Raw genomic sequence first — 23,970 nt, forward strand, 5'->3', positions numbered from 1 at the left:
TTAATTTATATGGGGGGGTCACACACAGAAGCTTGCTATGTGAAAGGGCTCACCAGTAAAAAAAAAAAAAATTTGAGAACCACTGCTCTAGCTCACGTGTGTAATTAACGCAGAATATGTGCACTTGGGCAGGAGGAGGAAGAGTCCTACAGTTCTTTCCTTTGTTGTAGAACTGCGTTTAGTCAGAGACTAGATCACAGCCATAGTTTAATTTGATCTCTTAAGACTCCTGATAACATACCTCTTACATCAACAGACATTATAAACATGCTTAATTTCACATATTGTACTGAAAGGGAACCTTAACATTTTTTTTGTATAATTGTGTTAATGCTATGAAAGTTTTGTCTTAAGTGTTGATTTTTTTAACCATTTAAAACTGCCCTGTTTCTACAGAGGATGTACTGAGTAAAGATGCTGGGGAGTGTGCAATATGCCTGGAAGAGCTGCAGCAGGGGGATACTATAGCACGACTGCCTTGTCTATGCATATATCATAAAGGGCAAGTATTCTTCATGCTGTATTCTTCCCAGATAAAATGCCATATGCCAACATCGGTTGGGTAATTTTTATAAGGGTTTTTTAAAAGGATAATTAACATCTCATCAATTTAAAACAAAACTTAACTAAAAGTACTTTGAGGTACTGCATCTTGAGTTATCCTCCCCTACCCAAATATATTTGCTCTTATAGTCAAATTTTTCTTTTATGTTTTTCTCTTGTTGCTGTTTGAAAAACTCCCAGAAACAAAAGGGGGAAATTTTCTATACAGGGGAAACAGTAAAAATCACTATACTTGCACACACATTCTGTTGACTGCACAGACTAAAATTTAAAAATGTATATTTTTTTCTCTGATCGTTGTTATATTCATTTTAGATGGTGTTTGTAACAATGGGCAAAAATTGCAGGCAGCAGTGTGATTAGGGTGATGGTGTCCCTCTTAAGGAATGAAAAGTACAAAATAATTTGTAAATTTGTTAAAACTTCTGAAATAAACAGTTACAACAATGTATACATTGATTTCTCTAATGTTTAACACATAGCACCATATGCTTTAGTGGGATTTTGGGATGTTAAAAATGATTAGTGAATGTTGACAAGTACTGTTCCACTCATTCTAGTTAAAGTAGCTTAGGTCTTAAAACACATTCTCTCTCTCTCTCTCTCTCTCTCCCCCTCCCTCCCTCCACCGCTCTCAAATGTTTCTAGTCACTTTATTTTAACTATGATAAAAGTATTTAGTACACAACAATTGTTGGTAATTGTAATTAATATACTTACCTTCCACTTATTCTTTTATGTTCCAACAGCTGCATAGATGAGTGGTTTGAAGTAAATAGATCTTGTCCTGAACACCCTTCAGATTGAGACCAACAAGATTCCTCTTTTGTAGGTAACTTCTTTTTACATATTTCATTGATCTTTTCAGTAATAAGAACTATATAAATAAGTACATTAAATATGCACTCAGATCTAAGTTTGACCTAAAATAATTGGTAAATTCATTGTCGTTCCAGTATATTTACTATCTATTTAAATTACTAGAATTCATAAATGGTTTCTGCACCCTCACATCCAGTAGTCTGGAATGATATATTGCAGTTTAACTACTGCAAAGTGACAAGCAGCAGTGCCATTTAAATTTTAATTATCTTTAAGATTATTTTGTTGTGTAACCTAAACCTACTTTAAAATACCGAATCCCCAGAATTTTTGATAGTTTAGTGAATGACCATTCTTTCTGGACTGAAATATGCTTTTTCATTTGGGATGTTACATAGTTTTCAGTGAGATCCTGCTTTTTACTTTTAACACACATTCGATCATTCATTGTTTTTTCTGCAATGCATGTAAAATGTTACAACCCAGCCTGCCCCATCCCCATTCACACAGATACAAAGCTTTCCTGCTTTAGTAGTGTGCATTAATGGTTTAGAATAGAAACCAGTTAGAGTCAAAAGACAAAAGGGGCATTTTTATTCTTCCAGGTATCTTGCTTACACTAAACTACCAGCTCCAACCATTACAAAACACGTTAGGGTTTATATTAAACACTATGGCAATCATGGAATGTGAACTCTTTGCCCCAAACAATATAGTGTTTTTTTTGAAGCACTGTTTCAGTGTTCTGCTTTCTATTTTACTTCACAAGTATGTGTTGCAGCTCACGCTGCCAAAGCCACCCAGAAGGGGGAGGCAAGAGGGCAATTTGCCCTGGGCCCCACAGGGGCCCCCCACGAGAATGTCTGAAGTCTGAGGTCTGAGACAGGGAAGGGGCCAGTAGTGTAGTGGCTGCTCTCCCACTGAGCACAAGTGGTGCCTTTTTAATTTTTACTCTCACAGCGGCGCTCCGGGTCTTCAGCGGCATTTCGGCGGCAGGTCCTTCAGTGCTGCTGAAGATCCGGCTGAGTACAAGCGGCTGGCACCTTATTTTTATTTCCGCTTCTCCTATTCACTCCACCTGGCTACGCCACTGGAAGGCGCCCCCGAAATTGCTTTGCCCCAGGCCCCCTGAATCCTCTGGGAGGCCCTGCACGCTGCAGTCATATTAGCAAGGGTTATATACACTGTCACACTTGCCAAATAACACATTACTGCAGGGACAACTGTTTTCCCCTTAGCACGAGACTAGGACTAATTTTTTACTTGGATATGTATGGTACATAGAGCGTCACATATTTTCCCTGGTGTATTGAACTACAGGAGAAGCACAAGATGCTGTTTGCAATGATGTTTATCTTTGAAAATACTTAAGGATATTTCAGGATGCTAAATCAAATGTGTTTAGATTGTAGAAGACAGGAGTATACACTAGGAAATATGAAGTAGGGAAAAGTAGATTTTTCCTTGGATTTCTTTGTTTTAGCAAGTAATGCCTTACTGTGTATAATTTACTGAACTAGCTGGGAAAGTAATGTTTGTTATTTTTATTGGTTTTCTCACAGCTTCTTACATGGATCAGAAAATGTAGAGGATTTGAGATTGTCTTTGAACACAAATTTGAGAACATACGTGGCTTCAGACTTGTGTTCCTGTGTATCTGGAAAAGGCAACCATAGACAATCGTGTGGAACAAAAACTGCAGAGTCCAATTGCTTGCCAGTAGAGTCAGCATACCAAACATGCATATAAAGGACACGCAGGGATTTTGAAAATGCTGCACATCCTGTAACAATCTTCTCGCCACAGATGTTATTGATGATTTGTACTTGAAAGGCCAAAGTGACTAATTTCAGTCTAACTTTTAAGTTCTCTGCCGAAGCAGGTTATGGTTGTCTCTCTTCTTACCCAAATGGAAACTGATGCATTCTAAATCAACACTATCTGAAACATTTTCGTGAGGATCACCATATTTTTGAGTGGAAGTGTTTTAATCTTCTCTTAGGCTGAAGAAGAGTAAATGGCAAGCAGTCTAGCAGTGTGACCTTATTCACTGAACTCACACCCAGTCCTCAGTACATTCTTCACCTTCAAGAACAGGAAATGAAAACTACTTCCACATAGGAAAACTGTATTTCAAAGTTTTTTTTAAACTAAACCTTTGTCAGAATGCTGTCCAAAGAGTAAAACCAAGGCAGGTGACTAATTTATATTGATCGAGCTATAGAATTGTTGAAATCTGTATGCTGTATTGCTATTTAAGTGTACTAAAATTTCTCTGTTTTACAGCTTGTGGTTAAAAAATGCAGCAAAGCATAATCTTGCAGCTATGCAATTTTTTTTAATGGGAGAATTTACCAATTTTAAGTGCTGCCAGTTAAGGTAATTTGTTTAACGGGTATTTTTTTTAAATGTTTCAGGTAATTATTTTATTGTACTACTTTCATCTCCAGGCTGCCTCTTTAGGTTTAGGGGAATAACTGCGAAAATGGGCACGGTGAAGTTTCCTAGGCATTAGAGTAATGATATTACATGGGGGCGGGATTTGCATTAACTTTTGAAACACTTTTATACGTAAATTTTTTAATTGAAATTTTCTTGATAGCAGAGCCATAGTAATTTGCACCTAACATCACTTATCTGTTTATGTGGACATTAGCATTGGCAGTATTTTTAACATGCACCTGCATTTGTTTAATTTATTACTATATTACTATATTTGTCTTACCAGGGCTTATCAAACATGGGATATCCATAGGGGGAAACAGCAAACAAAATGTGGATAAATATTAGTTCCTATAAAACATCATAATTAAAAAACAAAACAAAATGGAACAGATATCATGGCTGAGAAGGAAAACATTACTTTATTTCAAGGACAGATATGAAGCAGCTTCTGAATTTTCACATTATAGGGATGGATTATGAATAGTTATTAGTGACTGCAATTTTTAGTTAAGTTTCAACAGCAAAAATAAATTACACAACACCTTTTTCTTAAGTGTCTAAGTATTGTCTTGTGTGCTCAATTTGGCTTGCATTGTATTCTTAAGTCTATATTTTTCTCCTCTGTTGCTGCTGTTTCATATTAAAAATGGCAAGTAAAGGAGCAACTGCTGCAACCCAGAAGAATTAGTGCACTGCACACTATAAGAATCCCCCATTTTGCTTGTCAAATGTCTTTAGTCTAGAAAACCTTTTTCCTTAAACTTTATGCTGTGAAATGCCTTTTGCTATGCTGCAAATCTGATGCAATCAAAACTGGTTAATGCTGACAACTGACAGTACAGTTTCCACGGGCCTTTTTTCCTTACATAATCACTCTCAATTGAATCTATAGTTATAGGTCCCAATCATACTCTCTTTGACTTCAGTGGGAGCAGGATCAGACTCTGACGTGTTTTAAACTGTGAAGACACATCAAACAAGCTCTCCTGACAAATGTCTGACAGTAGTTTCCAGTATAGGTTCTGTTGTTGCAGGGAATTGTTTTGCTTCCTTGTATTAAGGAGAAAAAGTTACAGCAGCTGTAATATTTTACTAGGGACCTTGCTACCTAGAGGCTTACTTTCCTGGTATTTTGAATCACATCTTCTGAAAGTAATTTTTTTGCATTTATATTGACTTAACATTTGTTGTTGGCTTCGTGCCATACAATGTCAGTGCACAATACACTTTAGTGCTCATCATCCTCCATCCACAACGAACTATGGGCTCAACTGCTAGAGCAGAAATTCCTCTGTAATTTACAATGAAAGTTTGGCGTGTTTTGGTGTCCTGTGCTTCAAGGTTGTAGGTAGTCTTTGGTTTAGGGATTAAGTCGATCAGTATTTAAACATGAATCTGTTTACCATTTATGCGTGATTTCAGTAGTTCACTCTTTCAATTCATCTGCTGCTTTTTCAAAACCTGAATCTTTTAAATTTAAATGAATAAGTAAACGGTTGAAAGGACAAACTTCCCAGCATTTATCATCACTGTCAGAAGTTTAAGGCCAGCGTCCATGCTGTAGTTGAAACATGCCAGCAGCTGTCACTTTTATATATCGTGGTTACTTGCAGGTTTGCCCCCCTGGCCATTGGAGAGAGTGGATTTTTTTGGTCTGTTTGGGGTTGTTAGGATGGCTTCAGTCCTGGGGCCTAATCCTAGATTCCTGGTTCATCCAAAACACCTTCTGAAGTCAATGGAAGTTTTGGCTGAGCCAAGGAAAGAAGGGTTAGATCCTTACTGTGAACAAAGCTTGGAACAATATGGAAAGATTAAACAAAAGCTTGTATTCAGAACTCCTTGTGGAAGTTCATGTATGTAAGCTTTCATCTCAAACTATTTTGTCAATATTATGAAAAAAATTTGTGTACACATAACTACATAATTAAGCCTACCCTCATTTTAAAAATATCCCCTCTCCAAGGTCTTGGACCACTGTGCTTCAATAGGGGAAAAAGTGTTCACTCTTTGAGTAGAGGAAGACCACACTTCCACACATTAGAAGCCAATAGGTTATGATAAAATTTAGGTGTGCCACATTTTCTGCTTGTAAATATATAGATTACCAATTTATATTGCTTCAGTTTTTCTTTCATCTGACCTATATCTTGCCCAAGTATGTAAGAGTGAACTAATTCCCATACTCAGGTTTGCCATATACATACTGCTTACTGGAAAGAGAAGAAAAGACATGAAATGTGAAGTTTTTCAAAACCTCATTATATAACAAATGTCTCAAGTAAAAGCTTTGTTTAAAGGTGATAGGGAGTAGTTATGATTTGGGTTTTATATGATCATCCCATATGGTATCAGAGAGCCATGCTGCTAACAGTTACAGGACTGTGATTATCCTGTCTTTTGTATCTTTAATGCATCTGTTATCACTTATGTTTTAAAAAGTGAGCTAGTTTTCCCTGTGCATGTACTCTAGACATTGATTTGAGTGGAATGTAAAAGGAAAGATGGTGAGCCTACTTCAGATTTGCAGTATTTTATTTGGGGAAAAATGAGTTTAAATAGATTATAAACTAGAGCGTCTCCCAATTCTAGTGTGCAAGGGGAAGTGTACTGCAGTATTTCTAAATGGGGCATTTGAAGGTAACCCACAATGGTGAGAGTGAATTCTTTGTGATCTTTTTTGCTTCTTTATGATGTAAAGGGGGCTTTATGATTTAAAAAAACAAACTCCCCTGAAAGATTACAGGTATCTTGGTTTGAGTTCCGTTTTTGCTATAGGACTTGAGAGCTAGTAAGATTATGACCTCACAAAAGACTAAAACCTAAGCAATTGTGGGGAAAAAGAATTCTGCATCCAAACTTTTGAAACTTTGTTTTGGTTATAATATCTAACTCCTCCTGACAAAAACTTGGGAGAAAAGCTTTCTTGCTGGAAGATTGAGCACGACTACTCTTTTATTTGAGGGCTTAAGATGTTCCCTCTTCAATCTTCCAGGGAAAAAAGTTAAAACATAATATCCTTGATATCTCTAAGGAAACAGGGACAAACAATATTTTTTAAAATGCAGTTGCTTTTAGTTCCTTTCCAAGTCTCTGTGAATCTGAGCTGCTTTATCACATGGAATAGAATGATTCCACTTAGATTCAGTGTAGCTGTTTGTATTTGCTAATTCTGTGGTAGAGAGGGAGTTTTCTGACCGAATACAGAAATGCTAACATGAAGATTCTGAGTTTATCCATGCCAATGGGTAATCTCAGCTCTGATTTGACCAGGGCAAAATTTTGCTGTTCATGCTTCGGTCCCTCAAACTTTATGCATAAGCTTCAAAACTTTCTTCTTTTCTTCCTCCTCCTACCCCAACATGCTATATGATTTTTAGGAATTTATTCTACCCCTCTTCTTTGGACAAAGCTCCCATTGATGTCAGTTAGAAATATATTACATCATCTCATTGGAAGAGGAACGGTTGTCAGAACTCTTGTTTCAACCACTTCTAAGGTGCTTTTGTCAGTGGGTGCAGCTTGCATCAGTTAAGTTTTTGCCATCTGAAATGGCCTGAGGCAGGAGATTCTAAACAAAACAGTGGCCACGCTTTCTTTATGAGGTATGAAATTCTTTAAGAACTGGCACTGTGCTCTATTGCACATGTTGAATAGAGAAGTGCATTGCTCACTTCTAAAATTAGCTTTGTCATGACAGACATTCAAGCTGTTTTCCCTGTTGGAATGGAGGACCCTGACTGTGCTTTAGGTGTGCATTTGTCTGGTTTTTGGTTGTGCTTCCGAAATTGAAACTGAGGTTTTGAAATCCTTGTTCCAGAAATTTCTCAGGCCACTGTACAGTGTTCTAAAGACTACAGGCTAACTTACTTTCCTAATGGGTATGTTGGAGTCACAGACTGGATAAATTGTAAACTGACTTAATGAGAGGCATTACTAGTTAATGGAAGATTTTCTCCGATAAATAACTATAGCAGATTTGCATTGTCAGAAGATTGGACTTGATTGGCTTGTATGCCTTTGCTGGCTCTGGCATCGATGATCCTTTCCCTAACGAGTTGCCAATGTACAGTAGCTAGCGTGCCTACTGCCTACCTGTTTGCTAATTGCTCATCTCCTTGTGTCAGCTCCTAATTAACATGTTTGTATGAGACTTTTGCCCTGGGGTCTGCTTTGACAAAGGTTTTCAATGATAAGATTGAGTAGACTCTGGCAGAGTTTCAAATGTAAGTAAATCTGTCCGCCCGTCAGTAAATAGTTCTCGTTTCCTCAGAAGCTCTCCTTTTTTCTTTTTTTTAAACCCTTATTTTGTTATATGGGAAAGTATTTGAATGGTAAATATAGGTGGTCACAAGCTCCCAAGGGTTATGATAATTAATGGGTACATCCAGGTGTATGGTCATGTATATAAGGGGTTCTGTTAAAATACATGTCAAAATAAAGCTGAAGTGTTGATCGTTGTATAGCAGATAACACTCTTCTCGCTGACTTTGCCAAACTGTTGCACTTGAGGAGTTGGGGGCAGCTCAGTTATTGATGGGATGTTTTAATGAATGTCTTAGTTTAAAAACTTCAACCTATTTTAACAAGTGGTGATTCAGCCTGGAACCTTTCCACTTGCCTGAGAAACTCTCATACTCTCTTCTTACCATTAAGCAGCAATCTGATGGTAGAAGATGAAGTGTAGCCACCGGTTCACGTACCTGTTTCCACAAAATTAAGCGTCCACAAAGTGCTAGATGGAACTCTGTAATAGTTTATGAATGCTACAATTATTTGTAATGGTAATGGACAAGAAGTCTTCCTTCATTACCTTGAGCATAAGTAAGAATGTAATTTGCAATGTAAAACATGTTTGTAAATTTTGTAATTGAGCAGTATGATTGGAAGATGACTTGTGTTGGGGTACATTTTTTGATGGTCTGTCAATATGTAATCATGAATTAAATATTTTTTTATTGATTTTAGGTTAAATGTTTAACATTCCATTTATGTAAAATATGTACAAATATATGTAATAAATCTTTTGAAGCCACAGTTTCTGTCACGATTCCAGGTGACTTTAGTATTGATAGAAAGAATAATGCTGTAGATGGGGCAGAGTTGTTGTCTCCATGTTCTATTAAATACTATGGAACCCCCATAAATACAGGAGAAACAGTCATCGTTGAGGCGGCTATAGCCCTACAGGTAGGAATTCAGATGTATCATGCAAGCTTCTGGCTCCTGATGTGGCCCCTTTGGATCCTGCACTACAAAGAGGATGTAAAGCCAGCATAACTTGCCAGCTGAAGGTTCCCCTGGCCGCATAGAACTGAGGTAGCTGACGCTATGCCGCTTCCAGTGTTGTGTGTGGGGCTGGAGGAAGAACATGGCTAGAGTGTTGTATTCTCTGGTAATCCCTGGATGGCGTAACTGCTCTTTGGGATTAGTACAAATTGGAGAAGCCCTAAGGCCCACTGTCCAGCCTCAGAATAATGGAGGTGAGAGGAGGATGGGGGTGGTAAAAGTGGCGAAAGCCTCCTTTATGTATCTCTTGTCTCAGCTAGACCAGAGGGTGAAGCATGATGTGTTAGTATGTGGTCATTTAATCCAAACTCTTGTGCTACAACTCATCTGTTTCCCTTAACATTTAATGCTTCATTGATATATCCACAGTTCAGTTGTGAGTGGTTTCCTTATTCCCCCAGATGATCGTCAGTGCTCCACATCTACCTCTGACCAGCAGGCAGAATGCTAATGGGAAAGCTTCCCTGGAGATACGTTTGCTGCTAAAGTAGCTGATCGCCAGACACTGCTGCAGAAGAAGCAGATGCTGGCAAAACAGCATACAAATGAGTTCTCTGGTGAGGGTAGAGCAATTTGTACAGGTAAGTGGCTTCTGCAAATTAATCCCTTGTTAGAAGAGGGCAGATAAAAGAGCAGGCGACTTATCTGGGCTGTGCTCTGTGAGGTAGTGATGGAAAGACTAACAATGCCATTAGGGCTATCATACCAGCACTTCCCGTCTGCAGTGACGTTGACCACATGCTGGCTATACGGACGGAGGCACTGCTGCATGTGCACCATTGGGAACATTTAGGTGCATGGTCATGTGGTGTGGTGGTACGAGCATGCTAGGGAGATCAAAAAGTGATTGGCACACCAAATTTCACTAGCATAGACAGTGGCTTATGGCCAACTCCTCATACTCCGCCCAAAATCACAATAAAGGGGCCTTTTGCAGGGGAACTATAGCAGGTTTGAGGAGGGAACAAAATCCTTTTCCCCCCCCATTCACTCCCAAACTGCCAGCAGGACCTGAGACTCCCATGCTGTTCTCCTGTGATCAGTTTTGGCCATTTCTATGTAGACATTTCTCTACAGCCTACATCCTGATCCACTCCCAAACCAGCACCCAGGCTGTTGCAAACAGCTGTTGTGGTGCTCAAGGATACAGAATTGATTGCGCCATTCATGCGGTGAAAGAACACGGGCTCTACTGAGTTCGGGGCCTTCCATGATGACACTGCTGCTGGAAAGATTTCTCTTTTGAATCTGTCAACTCATTGCAGTGTCTGGAAGAAACTTGGAACAAAACATCCACAGTAACTGCAGCATACAGTTTCCCAAATTGGAGAAAAGTGAGCCTAAAGAGTGGGCAGCTGCAGTTAAAAGCCCCTTTCTGGAAAGAGTTTCTCAAGCCCTCTGTTGCCTTGTTGTTTAATTCCCTTCAGCATGGCCAAGAGAGGTTCTAAAAGGTTTGGGTGAGGAAACCAATCTGTCCAGGGGCAATAACACTTTCTGGCAAATGCCAGTTTTGTGGCTATGTTCCGGGTGGTGCTTTGTTGTGATATAGGTGGGACTCTGGAGTAGCCCATGGGAGCCAATAGTTATTCCAAACTTAAACCAGTTTGAGTGAGAGCAGAATTTGTTCCTTCCCTCCTCCCACTCCTGGCCTACGTTGCCTCCTGGCCAGGGAGGTAGTGTGGTCTGATGTGTGGAGTACTGGACTGGAAGCACAGGGACCTGGGTTCTATTCCGGGTTCTGCCACTGACCCCTTGCATGACCTTGAGCAAGTCACTTTGCCTCTCTGTGCCTCAGTTTCCCCTTTGCTCCCTGTTCCCATCTTTCCTTTTTAGCTTGTAAGCTCTTCAAGGCAGGAACTGTCTCTTTCTGTGTTTGTGCCTGTTCCTTGAAGCACAAGGCTCCAATTCCAGTGTGGGCCTCTAGGCACTATTATAATAATAATAATAGCCCCAGGCTGAGGTTTGCACAATATATACAGTGTCCAGGTTTCTCCTATTATATACTCAAATCAGAGTTAATTTGCCAGCTACTTGCAAACAAGTTCACTGAAACTGGAAAATGGTTGAAAATGGTTAAAAATGGCAGCATGGGGCTACATAAGGCTCTTTGGTATTAAGAAAAACTGACCTATAAAACTCTCAGGTTCTTTCTGGGCTTTAGCCCAAGTTTCTCAAAAGCCATCCACCACCATACTATGACAGGTTTCAGAGTGGTAGCTGTGTTAGTCTGTATCAGCAAAAAGCACGAGGAGTACTTGTGGCACCTTAAAGACTAACAAATTTATTTGAGCATAAGCTTTTGTGGGCTAAAACCCACTTCATCGGATGCATGCAGTGGAAAAAGGACTAATGCCATGGTGAGTGTCCTTTCCCCCCTTTCTGTGGAGACCTTCTGGGGCAACCAATGTAAAGAAATAGAAGCCAAGCCAGTCAGTGAAATATGACCATTTATGACCGCTAAGATTATTTCTGGGGGAGTCCATAGAGTTTAATGCATGAATTATTCACACTCATGTCTTCACCAACAGGGAGTTGGCTATAATTACAATGAAATGTGCCCACATTTTTTGCTACTGTGATTTTTTTCCTGATTGGCTTTTGCTAAGCCTTAGTTCCTCGTTGTCCTTAGTGCTTGTGCTCTTCTCTCCCCACCCCGCCCCCTCCATTCTGGACACATGAAAAGAGGGCTTTATTGTGGAAGCAGTTGATAATTAGTCAGGATAACCATGTCTGCTTAGCAACCGGAATTCTGCTGGAAATTATTCCAATCCAGCAGGTACAGAAGTTCATGTGTTGCATTTAAATTGGTGGCATCTGTTGGTTTCATACTCTGCCTGACTACGTATCACTAGAACACATCAGCTCTGCCTTCAATTAGTAGAGCTGTGCTTCATTGGGCTTGGCACTTAATCTACCATAGATGCCTGTACCAGAATGTTAATCAGGTGCTCGAAGGATTACAGTGCATGAAGGGGCTTTTTTGTGGGGCTATTGGCATGAAATGTTAGTGCTGCATGGTCTATAGCTGGTCCCAAAGTTCAGGTGCGGTAAAACTTGTCTGCCTTGATGTGAGGCTTGAGCTACGTTTTGGCCTATGTGTTTGCCATACATGTGTGTTATGGATGAGAGAGGGAGAACCTAGTAAGAGCTAAAATTAGTTACCAGCTGGAAGGGAAGGAGTAGCCTGCAGCAGTCCATGTCAAATGGCCACCTTAGGGAGGCAACTGCATTCCTCTCCTAGATTTAAAGGACCAGAAGAGAGCTGGAAAAGGCTCTTTAAAGGACAGGTTTCAGAGTAACAGCCGTGTTAGTCTGTATTCGCAAAAAGAAAAGGAGTACTAGTGGCACCTTAGAGACTAACCAATTTATTTGAGCATAAGCTTTTGTGAGCTACAGCTCACTTCATCGGATGCATTCAGTGGAAAATACACTCAGAATACACTTATATACACACAGAACATGAAAAAATGGGTGTTATCATACACACTGTAAGGAGAGTGATCACTTAAGATGAGCTATTACCAGCAGGAGAGCGGGGTGGGGGTGGGGGGTGGAAAGAAAACCTTTTGTAGTGATAATCAAGGTGGGCCATTGCCAGCAGTTAACAGGAACATCGGTGAGGGAGGGAAATAAACATGGGGAAATAGTATTACTTAGTGTAATGACACCTCCACTCCCAGTCTCTATTCAAGGCTGTTAATTGTATCCAGTTTGCAAATTAATTCCAATTCAGCAGTCTCTCCTTGGAGTCTGTTTTTGAAGTCCTTTTGTTGTAATATTGCGACCTTTAGGTCTGTAATCAAGTGACCAGAGAGATTGATGTGTTCTCTGACTGGTTTATGAATGTTATAATTCTTGACATCTGATTTGTGTCCATTTATTCTTTTACGTAGAGACTGTCCAGGTTGACCAAGGTACATGGCAGAGGGGCATTGCTGGCACATGATGGCATATATCACATTGGTAGATGTGCAGGTGAGCGAGCCTCTGATAGTGTGGCTGATGTGATTAGGCCCTATGATGGTGTCCCCTGAATAGATATGTGGACACAGTTGGCAATGGGCTTTGTTGCAAGGAGAGGTTCTTGGGTTAGTGTTTTTGTTGTGTGGTGTGTGGTTGCTGGTGAATATTTGCTTCAGGTTGCGGGGCTGTCTGTAAGCAAGGACTAACCTGTCTCCCAAGATCTGTGAGAGTGATGGGTCGTCCTTCAGGATAGGTTGTAGATCCTTGATGATGCGTTGGAGAGGTTTTAGTTGGGGGCTGAAGGTGACGGCTAGTGGCGTTCTGTTGTTTTCTTTGTTGGGCCTGTCCTGTAGTAGGTGACTTCTGGGTACTCTTCTGGCTCTGTCAATCTGTTTTTTCACTTCAGCGGGTGGGTATTGTAGTTGTAAGAATGCTTGATAGAGATCTTGTAGGTGTTTGTCTCTGTCTGAGGGGTTGGAGCAAATGCGGTTGTATTGTAGAGCTTGGCTGTAGACGATGGATCGTGTGGTGTGGTCTGGATGAAAGCTGGAGGCATGTAGGTAGGAATAGCGGTCAGTAGGTTTCCGGTATAGGGTGGTGTTTATGTGACCATCGCTTATTAGCACCGAAGTGTCCAGGAAGTGGATCTCTTGTGTGGACTGATCCAGGCTGAGGTTGATGGTGGTTTGGAAATTGTTGAAATCATGGTGGAATTCCTCAAGGGCTTCTTTTCCATGGTCCAGATGATGAAGATGTCATCAATATAGCGCAAGTAGAGTAGGGGCATTAGGGGACGAGAGCTGAGGAAGTGTTGTTCTAAGTCAGCCATAAAAATGTTGGCATACTGTGGGGCCATGCGGGTACCCATAGCAGTGCCGCTGATTTGAAGGTATACGTTGTCCCCAAATGTGAAATAGTCATGGTGAGAACAAAGTCACAAACTTCAGCCACCAGGTTTGCCGTGACATTATCGGGGGTACTGTTCCTGACGGCTTGTAGTCCATCTTTGTGTGGAATGTTGGTGTAGAGGGCTTCTACATCCATAGTGGCCAGGATGGTGTTTTCAGGAAGATCCCCGATGGATTGTAGTTTCCTCAGGAAGTCAGTGGTGTCTCGAAGATAGCTGGGAGTGCTGGTAGTGTAGGGCCTGAGGGATGGAGTCTACATAGCCAGACAATCCTGCTGTCAGGGTGCCAATGCCTGAGATGATGGGGCAATCCAGGATTTCCAGGTTATGGATCTTGGGTAGCAGATAGAATGCCCCAGGTCGGGGTTCCAGGGGTGTGTCTGTGCGGATTTGTTCTCCCTGAAAAAGCACAGGTTTCTTGAGCAAATGCTGTAGTTTCTTTTGGTAACCCTCTGTGGGATCAGAGGGTCATGGCTTGTAGAAAGTGGTGTTGGAGAGCTGCCTAACAGCCTTCTTGTTCATATTCCAACCTATTCATGATGACAACCGCACCTTCTTTGTCAGCCTTTTTGATTATGATGTTAGATTGTTCTGAGGCTGTGGATGGCATTGTGTTCTGCACGGCTGAGGTTATGGGGCAAGTGATGCTGCTTTCCACAATTTCAGCCCGTGCATGTCGGCAGAAGCACTCTATGTAGAAGTCCATCTGTTGTTTCGACCCTCAGGAGGAGTCCACCTAGAATCCTTCTTTTTGTAGTGTTGGTAGGAAGGTCTCTGTGGATTAGTATGTTGTTCAGAGGTGTGTTGGAAATATTCCTTGAGTTGGAGACATCGAAAATAGGATTCTAGGTCACCAGAGAACGGTATCATGTTCGTGGGGGTGGAGCGGCAGAAGGAGAGGCCCCGAGATAGGACAGATTCTTCTGCTGGGCTAAGAGTATAGTTGGATAGATTGACAATATTGCTGGGTGGTTAAGGGAACCATTGCTGTGGCCTCTTGTAGCATGTAGTAGTTTAGATAGTTTAGTGTCCTTTTTCTTTTGTAGAGAAGCAAAGTGTGTGTTGTAAATGGCTTGTCTAGTTTTTGTAAAGTCCAGCCACGAGGAAGTTTGTGTGGAAGGTTGGTTTTTTATGAGAGTATCCAGTTTTGAGAGCTCATTCTTAATCTTTCCCTGTTCGCTGTAGAGGATGTTGATCAGGTGGTTCCTCAGTTTCTTTGAGAGCGTGTGGCACAAGCTGTCAGCATAGTCTGTATGGTATGTAGATTGTAATGGATTTTTTACTTTCAGTCCTTTTGGTACGATGTCCATCTGTTTGTATTTGGAAAGGAACTTTTCATGTTCTGTGTGTATATAAATCTCCTCACTGTATTTTTTCCACTGAATGCATCCGATGAAGTGAGCTGTAGCTCACGAAAGCTTATGCTCAAATAAATTGGTTAGTCTCTAAGGTGCCACTAGTACTCCTTTTCTCTTTAAAGGAGTTCAGTGGTGACCAGGAAGGCCCAGAGAAGGAAGAGGAAGGATTATCTAGTGGAAGGCTCTGACTTGGGAGACCCTGTTCTGTGTATCTGTGTCTCAGTTCCCTTCTTCTGTAACCTTGGACAAATCACTGAGCCTCTCTGGTCTCTGCTTTCCATCTGTAAAATGGTGGTCATAAGGCACTCCCCTTGCTCCCAGGTTATTGTGAGATAAATAGATTAAAGATTGTGAGGTGCTCAGGCAGTATGGTTATGGGAGCCTATAAATAGTTAAGATGGATAAAATAGTTCCAGTAGAAAGGGCTGAATTCCCAACTCTCTGATGGCCAAGGATCTGTAGAGAAGCTCTGAGAGATTTTTCAGATATGGCTAATGGCTAACGTCTTCCTATCCCCTGTGACCGTTTTCTGTAGTAAACATCCAGGTGATTTTTGAATGCCAGCTAGTTTTTGTACTTAAAATGTACCATAGGCATTTCTGTTGGGGTGAAGAGAAAGCAGGACTGGTCCCCAAACAGCAGATTGTGGGGCGGTCCTCTCCCTTCTGTCCTTGCAGACTCACTGGAGATAACTTGTCTAAGGAGGGGCTTGAGAGATGTGTGAAGGAAGATCCCATAGTGGAAGCTGTAATTGGGGTCCCAGGCAGTAGCCAGGGCAAGGACAGCCATTGACTAACCCGAACTCAGCCACATCTGCCACGGGCTTCTGCCAAAAAGTGTCCTTCACGAGCCCTGAGTACTGCGAGGGGGTGTTTGTGTTAGGGAAGTGGAGCGATGATAAAGGATTCTGTTACAAATGACTGTGATGTTTGCAAAAACAAAAATGGAAAAAAGGGACGAGATTTCTGCCCCTCTCCCGGCTCATGCTCTCCCTGCACTAGCAGCCCAGGCTGTGCCACAGCCTGTACTGATCAATCAAGTTTGTCCTTTCAAAAATAGGATTGCAGAGAGCAGCAAGGCAAAGATTGGTGCCTGTCCTAGCTATGGCTTCTGCTCCTTCAGCACAGGCTGTAATACTGTTTTCAGTCCAGTGCCTCTTCCTTTAGCCTGGCTGTCCTACATGCCCTCAGCTTTGGGAAGTAATACATGGGGCAAGTTCTGATTTGGACAGTGGTGGTTGTAGGGACAAGGAAGAATGCAGGTTAAATCAGTGTCCTCCCTGAAGGACATTGGGACCTGTCCCCTTGTCCCTTAAATAATTAAACCAAGCAAGAGACGGGCACAAATTTCTCTGTGGATGCTCCCCATTCCACTGTAAGCACGGCAGAAATCATTGCTACCCATAGAGTTGCCTCTAGGATTTAGGAAGGTCTAGTCAAATGGACCAAGTATCTCACTGCTTTTGAAGGCCTATTCTCTTGGCTGTTCCAGATGAAATCTGTGTCTCCAGATAAGCCTTGTGACAGCCCTGGAGAAATATGTTTAATTTTCAGGCTGTGCTTACTGGATTTCCTTAATATGATGGTGTTTCAAGAGGCACACACTGACCCTGCTGCTGTTGCTCTGACATCTGCTCTGCTCCTCACAAGAGGGATGAGGGAAAGTCAGGAGAACTCAACAAAGTCATAGGACATGCTTGACATTTACGGTCAAAGCAGAATTACAAGCAGCTATACGCAGCTGGCTTCATGCAATGTTGTAAAGTGTCGCTGTTGGTATGGGCATTTATCTTGTTCCAGAGCTGGCCGAGTCTGTAGCAAAATGATTTGTGATGTTGCTCGCTGAGGCTTTTCCATTCCGTTCACATACACTATCTCACTACTAGCCAAATGTGAAATAGCAAGAAGCCTGTCAAACACCATCCCTTCCTTCTCGAAACAGAGTTCTCCAGACGTCATGTAATAAAGCCTCCATTTTTGGAGTGGGATGAGATCGGGGTGCGGGGGAGGGGCTGTTAGCAGAGAGGGCTTGCCATAAATAAGTAATTGTATAAAACCCATAGTCGGTAGCAAGATGACTTGCTCCCTCTAAAGGCAGCAGGATAAATGAGATTTGACTGGATTCAGTCTCTTGCTGCCACTGATTTCAGTGGGAATGGCAGGCACTCAGTGCCTCAGGCTTTGGCCCATTATTTAAGTGATGTTTGGTGTCAGGCTTCTGTGTAGCTTTCCTTCCCCCGTTACAGATCTGTCTGTTTGAATGTGTCCAAAATTCACAAATCACTTCCCTGAGCATTGTCAATGTTGTTCCTGTCCAGATGTCACATTTTCACAAAGAACGAGGCAGAGAGAAACCTAACCAGCCTCCCAGGAGAGCCTATGCTAAATTGCTCCACCTCTGACTTCCCCCCACTTAGGTTGGCAGCCAGCAAACCCACACCTGTGTTTGAAAACCAAGGACTTGCTCTGACTCACCCTGGCAGAGAGAAAACACAGCATGTCAAAGAGAGACGGGGCGCACTCTTGGGCTTTATTTAGCAGAGATGGTCTCTGCCATATTACCCAGGGTTGTGTTTATAATGGACTAAGCAGCGCATGCCTGCTGCCCTAAGCAGCGCATGCCTGCTGCCCTCTAGTGATCTGATAGTGTCCCCGTATCCCATGTCAGCAGGCTCAACTTGAATTTTTGTTCTGTATTCGAAAGATAACTGACATAGCTGGGGAATAGAGACCATAGCTGTGAAAGGACCAGGGACTGGTATCCCAGATATCCTAGCCAATGTCCTGGGACAATGTGGCAGCAGGAAGCATCTTATCTAAACTGAGCTGCTGTGCTCAGCCCCTTTCCCTGCCCTGGGGCTGTTGCTCCTCCGAGCAAACAGCCCCTCCCCACTGCAGCAGCTTCTTAGCTCAGGGGTTTTCAACCTTTTTTCATTTGCAGGCCCCTAAAAAATTTCAAATGGAGAAGTGGCCCCCTCTGGAAATCTTAGTCTGCATACCTCAGGGGGTCCACGGACCACACGTTGAAAACCACTGTCTTAGCTCTTCCCAGCAAGGGAGTGCTGGAGCTGTTTCTGAGAGCTGACTGGCAGACGGAGACCAGGGGAGGGAACCTCTGAGCTGCTGCTGGGGGAGAAACCTGCATACAGAGGTCAGTGGAAGGGGCAGGCTAGGAGCAGAAAGTAGCCACATGGGGAAGCCCCATGAGGGGCCAGTTCTCAGGACCTGAGCCTATGTGGAAAACTGTCCTTAGAATACATTTTCTGATATTGGTAACTATATAAGGGAGGGAAGCAACTCTAACCCCCTGTATCTGGCACAATAACAAAGAAATCTTAAAGAATGAATAGGAAGATAAAGCCCAAGCCCTGAAGATCTTAAAATCTAGGTAGAGGCAAAGAACAGCAAAGCGAGGTGACAACACTGGTTGAAAAAAGGTGAAAGAAGGAACCACCCCCAAAATTTTCCCCTCTGTTTTGATCTGTATCTTGATCTTCTGTTTGCAATCGTGACCAGTACATCTAGCATTTATTTTTGTAATGTAGAGACAGTGCCTGTTTCAGTGAATACGGGCACACAACACCAAAGAGAAACATCTGAAAATTACAGCCTATGGTGCCTCAAGTTATCAAAGGCAAACTCACAATAATGCCACCCCTCCCCCCCCCGACACCTAAACCCTACCAAAAAGGAGATGAATTAAAATATTTTAAAAATAATCAAAACCACAGCCCCTACGCCAAGCAGAGTTTTGACTCTAGAAAGGAGACATGCCAGAGCCTCCATAAAGAGCATTAGTGACTTCACTATTGCAATTAATTTTATGTGGAAGGTGCTCAGATACTGCAGTGATGGTCAGCATATAACTGCCTAAGACAGAAACAAACCAAACCCATCTGCTCAGAAAAAGGCCTGTATAACTAGACCTTGCAGCATCCTCAGGAGCAGAGCAAACTCTGTCAGACTAAAAGAGGAGCAAATTCCCAGAAAGTGAGGAGGTGACTGATCGAAACCCATGCACCCATCCAGTGCTGTTTGCAGAGGGTCTCCTATTACTGCATTTTTCTGGCTTCATGTGTGAAAAGAAAAGGAGTACTTGTGGCACCTTAGCGACTAACCAATTTATTTGAGCATGAGCTTTCGTGAGCTATAGCTCACTTCATCGGATGCATACTGTGGAAAATACAGAAAATGCTTTTATACTCACAAACCATGAAAAAATGGGTGTTTATCACTGCAAAAGGTTTTCTCTCCCTCCACCCCCTCTCCTGCTGGTAATAGCTTATCTAAAGTGATCACTCTCCTTACAATGTGTGTGATAATCAAGGTGGGCCATTTCCAGCACAAATCCAGGGTTTAACAAGAAGAGCAGGAGAGTGGGGTGGGAGGAGAGAAAACCTTTTGTAGTGATAAACACCCATTTTTTCATGGTTTGTGTGTATAAAAACATCTTCTGTATTTTCCACAGTATGCATCTGATGAAGTGAGAATAATTGGCAGCCTCTGCAGAAAAGTCATGGGCTGAATAAGCATTGGAGATGCCGTGAGAGCTGGTACCCTGCTATTTGCGTGTGGATACTTTAAGAGCAGGCTACGTGTAAGCTGACCTTGCTGACTCTCTCTCTCTGTAACTCTATGTAGGGATCATTCAGAAAGCAGCAGCACCCCACAGTGTGCAGGCTCTAGACGTGCTGGCGATGCTGCAGTGAGAGCAGGAGCATGGTCATGCATGCCCTGAGAGGCTGTGGACAAGAAGGTGGAAGAAACAAGTCAGAAAAGAAGAGCTAACAGACCCTGGGGACTAATGAATTAGAGCAATAAAGCTGCTTCTCTGTGAGTAACTCTGAAGTTCCCTCTTCTGAGTCAGTCAACTTCTCTTCCCGTCTTTCCCACCCTAATGTGCTGAACCACACCTACCCCAGCCTATTGTTACCGACTGGACGCAGTCTGCTGGGAAGCTTGTGTAGACCCAACTGGCACTAGCCCAGGTTCTTAGCCAATACCAGATGACCGTCATTTGGCACCACATTTGGATGCTCTGCTAGCAGATAACAGAAGTGGCTACTGGCCCTTCTCTGTAGTGACACTTGAATTAATTCCCTTCAGTTCCCCAAAAGGGAAGTTGCTGAGCTGGTATTGACCATGCAAAGATATCTCAGCTTTGTTTTTCAGGTGATGAACTTGTGTAACTGTCCATTAGTGCTAAGGGGGCTTCCAGAACTCCGCACTGAGTTCTTGAGGAAAATGTTGAATGTAGCCTTTCCCTCCACCCCCCGCTTGCTGTGATCAGTATAAACCTTTTGTGGCCTGATACCCAAAAGGTACTGAGCAGCCACAGCCTCCACTGCCTTCCTTTAACTTTGCTGGTACTCATCCTGTCTCAGCCCACTAACTTCTGGGGTGGGTGAATGATGCTGCTGCTAGTCGTGGTGACTGAGGTACAGCACAGGTGGCAGCAGGGTAAGCAGCCCCTACTGCCTTGCTAATATGCACAACTCTGCTCTGCAGGGACCCTCCGCAGGACAGAGAGGAGGGTTTGGTTGCTATGCCCCATTCAGTTCTTGATCTCAGCTGAGACTGTAAACTGTGGGGCTTTGTGATCAGATACTTGGCCACTAGGCACTGACTGAGATTCTTCAGCTTTAAGGCCAGAAAGGACCATCATGATCATCTAGTCTGACCTCTTGAACATTGCAGGCCACGGAACCTCACCCACCCACTCCTGTACTAGACCCCTAACCTCTGGCTGAGTTACTGAAGTCCTCAAATCATGATTTAAAGGCTTCAAGTCAAGAGTGACTTGAATGTATGTTTTGTTGTTACTTCCTGCAGTTACTTCCCGTTTGTTACTATCCCCTTTCCAGGCTTCTGCAGTGTCAGTGCCTTTGGCCTGGGTGTGCTCAGTTATAACTCCTTGGCTGTTGTCTATGGCACAAGGTTTTATGACAGGCAGGGGCTGCGAAGAGTGTCGGAGTCTAGCTCAGATAGCCAAGGTGATAAAAAGAAACGAACGTGGGACAGAAATGGGCTCTCCTGCTTTTAGCATTCTGTAAAATTCATGGGTTTAGTTCTGGCAATGATTCTGTGCTGCTCCTGTGTAAAGTGGCAGAAGGATGCATACAGTAACTTTATAGGGGCATTACTAGGAACAGAATCAAACTGTTAAAGATCCACATCAGTTTCACTCATGCTAGAGAAGTGGTGTGTCCTGGAGCACAGGGGCAATGCTCTGGGCATAATATATACTGGCTTTTAGAGCAACAGGAGACTCCTGGGGGCTTCTCACCCCTTGCATTGTCCTTCTAGTAGCAACTATCAACATGAAGGAGAGTGTCTATCGGACTGATCAGTGCTGCTGTTCACACATCCTGACTGTATATTAAGAAATAACTGTTAAATGCTTGTTTAAAAACAGTTTCTGGTTGATACTTATGTCAGCTTGTTCATGGCATTAAAACAGCTTTTAAACGTTGGCTCCGAACACAAGCGTAGGAGTGAAAGTGCAGAAATGTGTGACTGAGTTGAACCGGGTTGTTCCAAAGGCCAGTGCGTTAGTCTTTGTACAAAGCTGGGACATGTGTGTGTCTAACAAACCTACTAGGCCTGTGCCAGCTAAGTACAAATAACACTTTCCTGAGCCAGAGGGGAGTTCACCTAGGGAATGAAGGGGAGCACCGAGCGATTGCTAGGGTCATCTCATGACCAGGACTCCTAACAGTGCGGTCTGAGCTGCTCTGCCCATGCCCCCTGCCTGGCTAGTATTGCCCCCAGTTTGGCCAGCTGTAGGACCCCTCCAGGAGAGCTGACTGTGCACCCACTGAGCGGTTGTAACTGCTCTTCCCACCAGATGAAGAATTTTCATTAATGGCGTTCTGTAGTCTGAGCTATGCTGTCACATCCAGGGCTGAATCTACCCAGTGTCTGCCTGACAGGACTGAAATAAACCCCAGTGAATCACAGGAGCAGGCTAGAGAAGCTCTTAGAAAGCTGTTTATTAACAAAGGGGTGAAAAAATACATGGTTCTGTAAAAAGGACTTTAAGTAAATTATTAATTCCAAGTTTAAAAATATGTATTTAATTACAATCTAAGGGCTTTCTCAGAGACCTGAATTCTGGTAACAAGGTCCCCTTTGTAGGTGGTCAAGCTATAGCTTGGGAGGTCATTGCAAATAGCCCATTAAGTTTATGAAGAAAAAAGTGAAGCCCAAAACTCTGTGGCAGGAAATTCAAGCTTCTCCACCCATGGCAGCCATGTTTTCCCCAAGTTGAAGCTATGAAGTAATGCGGGCAATAAATCGCTGTCACGGCTCCACTTGGAGCAGAAATCGGCTACGGCTTCAGTATCAACAACACTACAGCCAAGGCGCAGTCTTCTGAGCTCTCTGTACGTGGATCCTCCTTTGATGCTAAGGGTTGGTTGGACAGGAGTGTTTAACAGGCCCACAGTCTACAGCACATGGTTTCTTAACACAAGGCCTGTTCCTACCAAATGCAGTGCTTGCTTCCCTGAGCAGTTCAGTGAACGCTATGCCCTACAGTAAGTGCATGCAGCATTGGACCCATGCTTTGTAACAGGTATGCATGTAACAGGGTTTGCACCAGGATCAGTGCCAAACCCTCTTCTAAACCGTAGTGCAGAAGAAGCTGAAGGGAGAAGCCCCAAACGAGCATATTAAATTCATGGACATTTTGTATTTTCACATCAGTGACTTGGAATAATGAAAATGCATTTTTCCCTCTCTTATGCTCTAGGGTTTAATTCTACTATCAACACCTCCCGGGACGTGCTGAGCACAGTAGGAACAAAGGGGACTCACTACCTCTCAGGATCATGCCCTTTTTTGGTGGTGGTTGTATCTGCCACCTGGCGAGGGACTGGGAAGACTTTAGTGTGACGTAGGCTATGTCTACACTGCACACCTTACAGTGGTGCAGCTGTGCCATTGTAGTTGCTCTTTGTCGCCAGGAGAGCGCGCTCCTAACGCCAAAATAAAACCACCTCGAATGAGGGGCGGTAACTTCGTCAGCGGGAGAGTCTTCTGCTAACAAAGCGGTGTCCACATGGGCACTTTTCGTTGCTAAAACTTTTGTCGTTCAGGGAAGTGTTTTTTCACTTCCCCTGAGCAACAAAAGTTTTTAACAATGAAAGTGTAGTGTGGACATAGCCTAAGAGAAAAGTGTGGGTTTTTTCTAAAAATAGCCTATAACACGGTTTTAAATATTTTGTGTTGGCACATGTTTTTACAGCTTAAAATATACTGCATGTCTAACTCTGCACCTCTTTGCTTCAGTAAACAAGTGGCCCAGATGCATCAATCATTCCAGTTAGCTGATTTCTCTAGGAAGACATGGAAATGTCATCACCTCACCTCAGTGGGAGGAGAGCCACATCATTGACATAACAGCCAGTGAGAAAAGCCAACTGAAAATAACAAACACTAATATTTTTCTTTACAGTGTTTGAAAGTGTGTTTTAGAGAAAAAAGGAATAAATGGGGATGGGAAACAGGAGGGTGCTGCTACCAAAAAGAGGTAGGGGTGGATTTAAAATAGAAAGAAAACCCTTTAACTATTTTAACTTTGTGGAGATCTAAGATTGTTTTTACTAGAATTTACACCATACCT

The 23,970-nt window shown here is 42.7% G+C and overlaps 1 protein-coding gene and 1 long non-coding RNA gene across 3 annotated transcripts in view; both read left to right on the forward strand.

Moving 5' to 3' along the window:
* ZNRF2 (zinc and ring finger 2) overlaps positions 1-8,865 on the forward strand; it is an 85,366-nt gene extending 76,501 nt beyond the window's left edge. The window contains exons 3-5 of one of the 2 annotated variants that reach the window (XM_037890335.2): positions 397-502; positions 1,314-1,396; positions 2,949-8,865. In XM_037890335.2, the coding sequence (XP_037746263.1) occupies positions 397-502; positions 1,314-1,371 (164 nt within the window). In that variant the 3' untranslated portion in view covers positions 1,372-1,396; positions 2,949-8,865. The remainder of the gene's footprint in view (positions 1-396; positions 503-1,313; positions 1,397-2,948) is intronic. The other variant, XM_037890336.2, reaches the window with a different exon arrangement.
* Positions 8,866-9,334: 469 nt separating this feature from the next.
* LOC122464671 lies at positions 9,335-23,816 on the forward strand. Its single transcript, XR_006288932.1, has 2 exons — positions 9,335-9,698; positions 19,986-23,816. It is a non-coding gene; the product is annotated as an uncharacterized LOC122464671 (long non-coding RNA).
* The last annotated feature ends 154 nt before the right edge of the window (positions 23,817-23,970 follow it).

Source organism: Chelonia mydas, chromosome 2 (genome assembly GCF_015237465.2).
Source record: "Chelonia mydas isolate rCheMyd1 chromosome 2, rCheMyd1.pri.v2, whole genome shotgun sequence".
Lineage (NCBI taxonomy): Eukaryota > Metazoa > Chordata > Testudines > Cheloniidae > Chelonia > Chelonia mydas.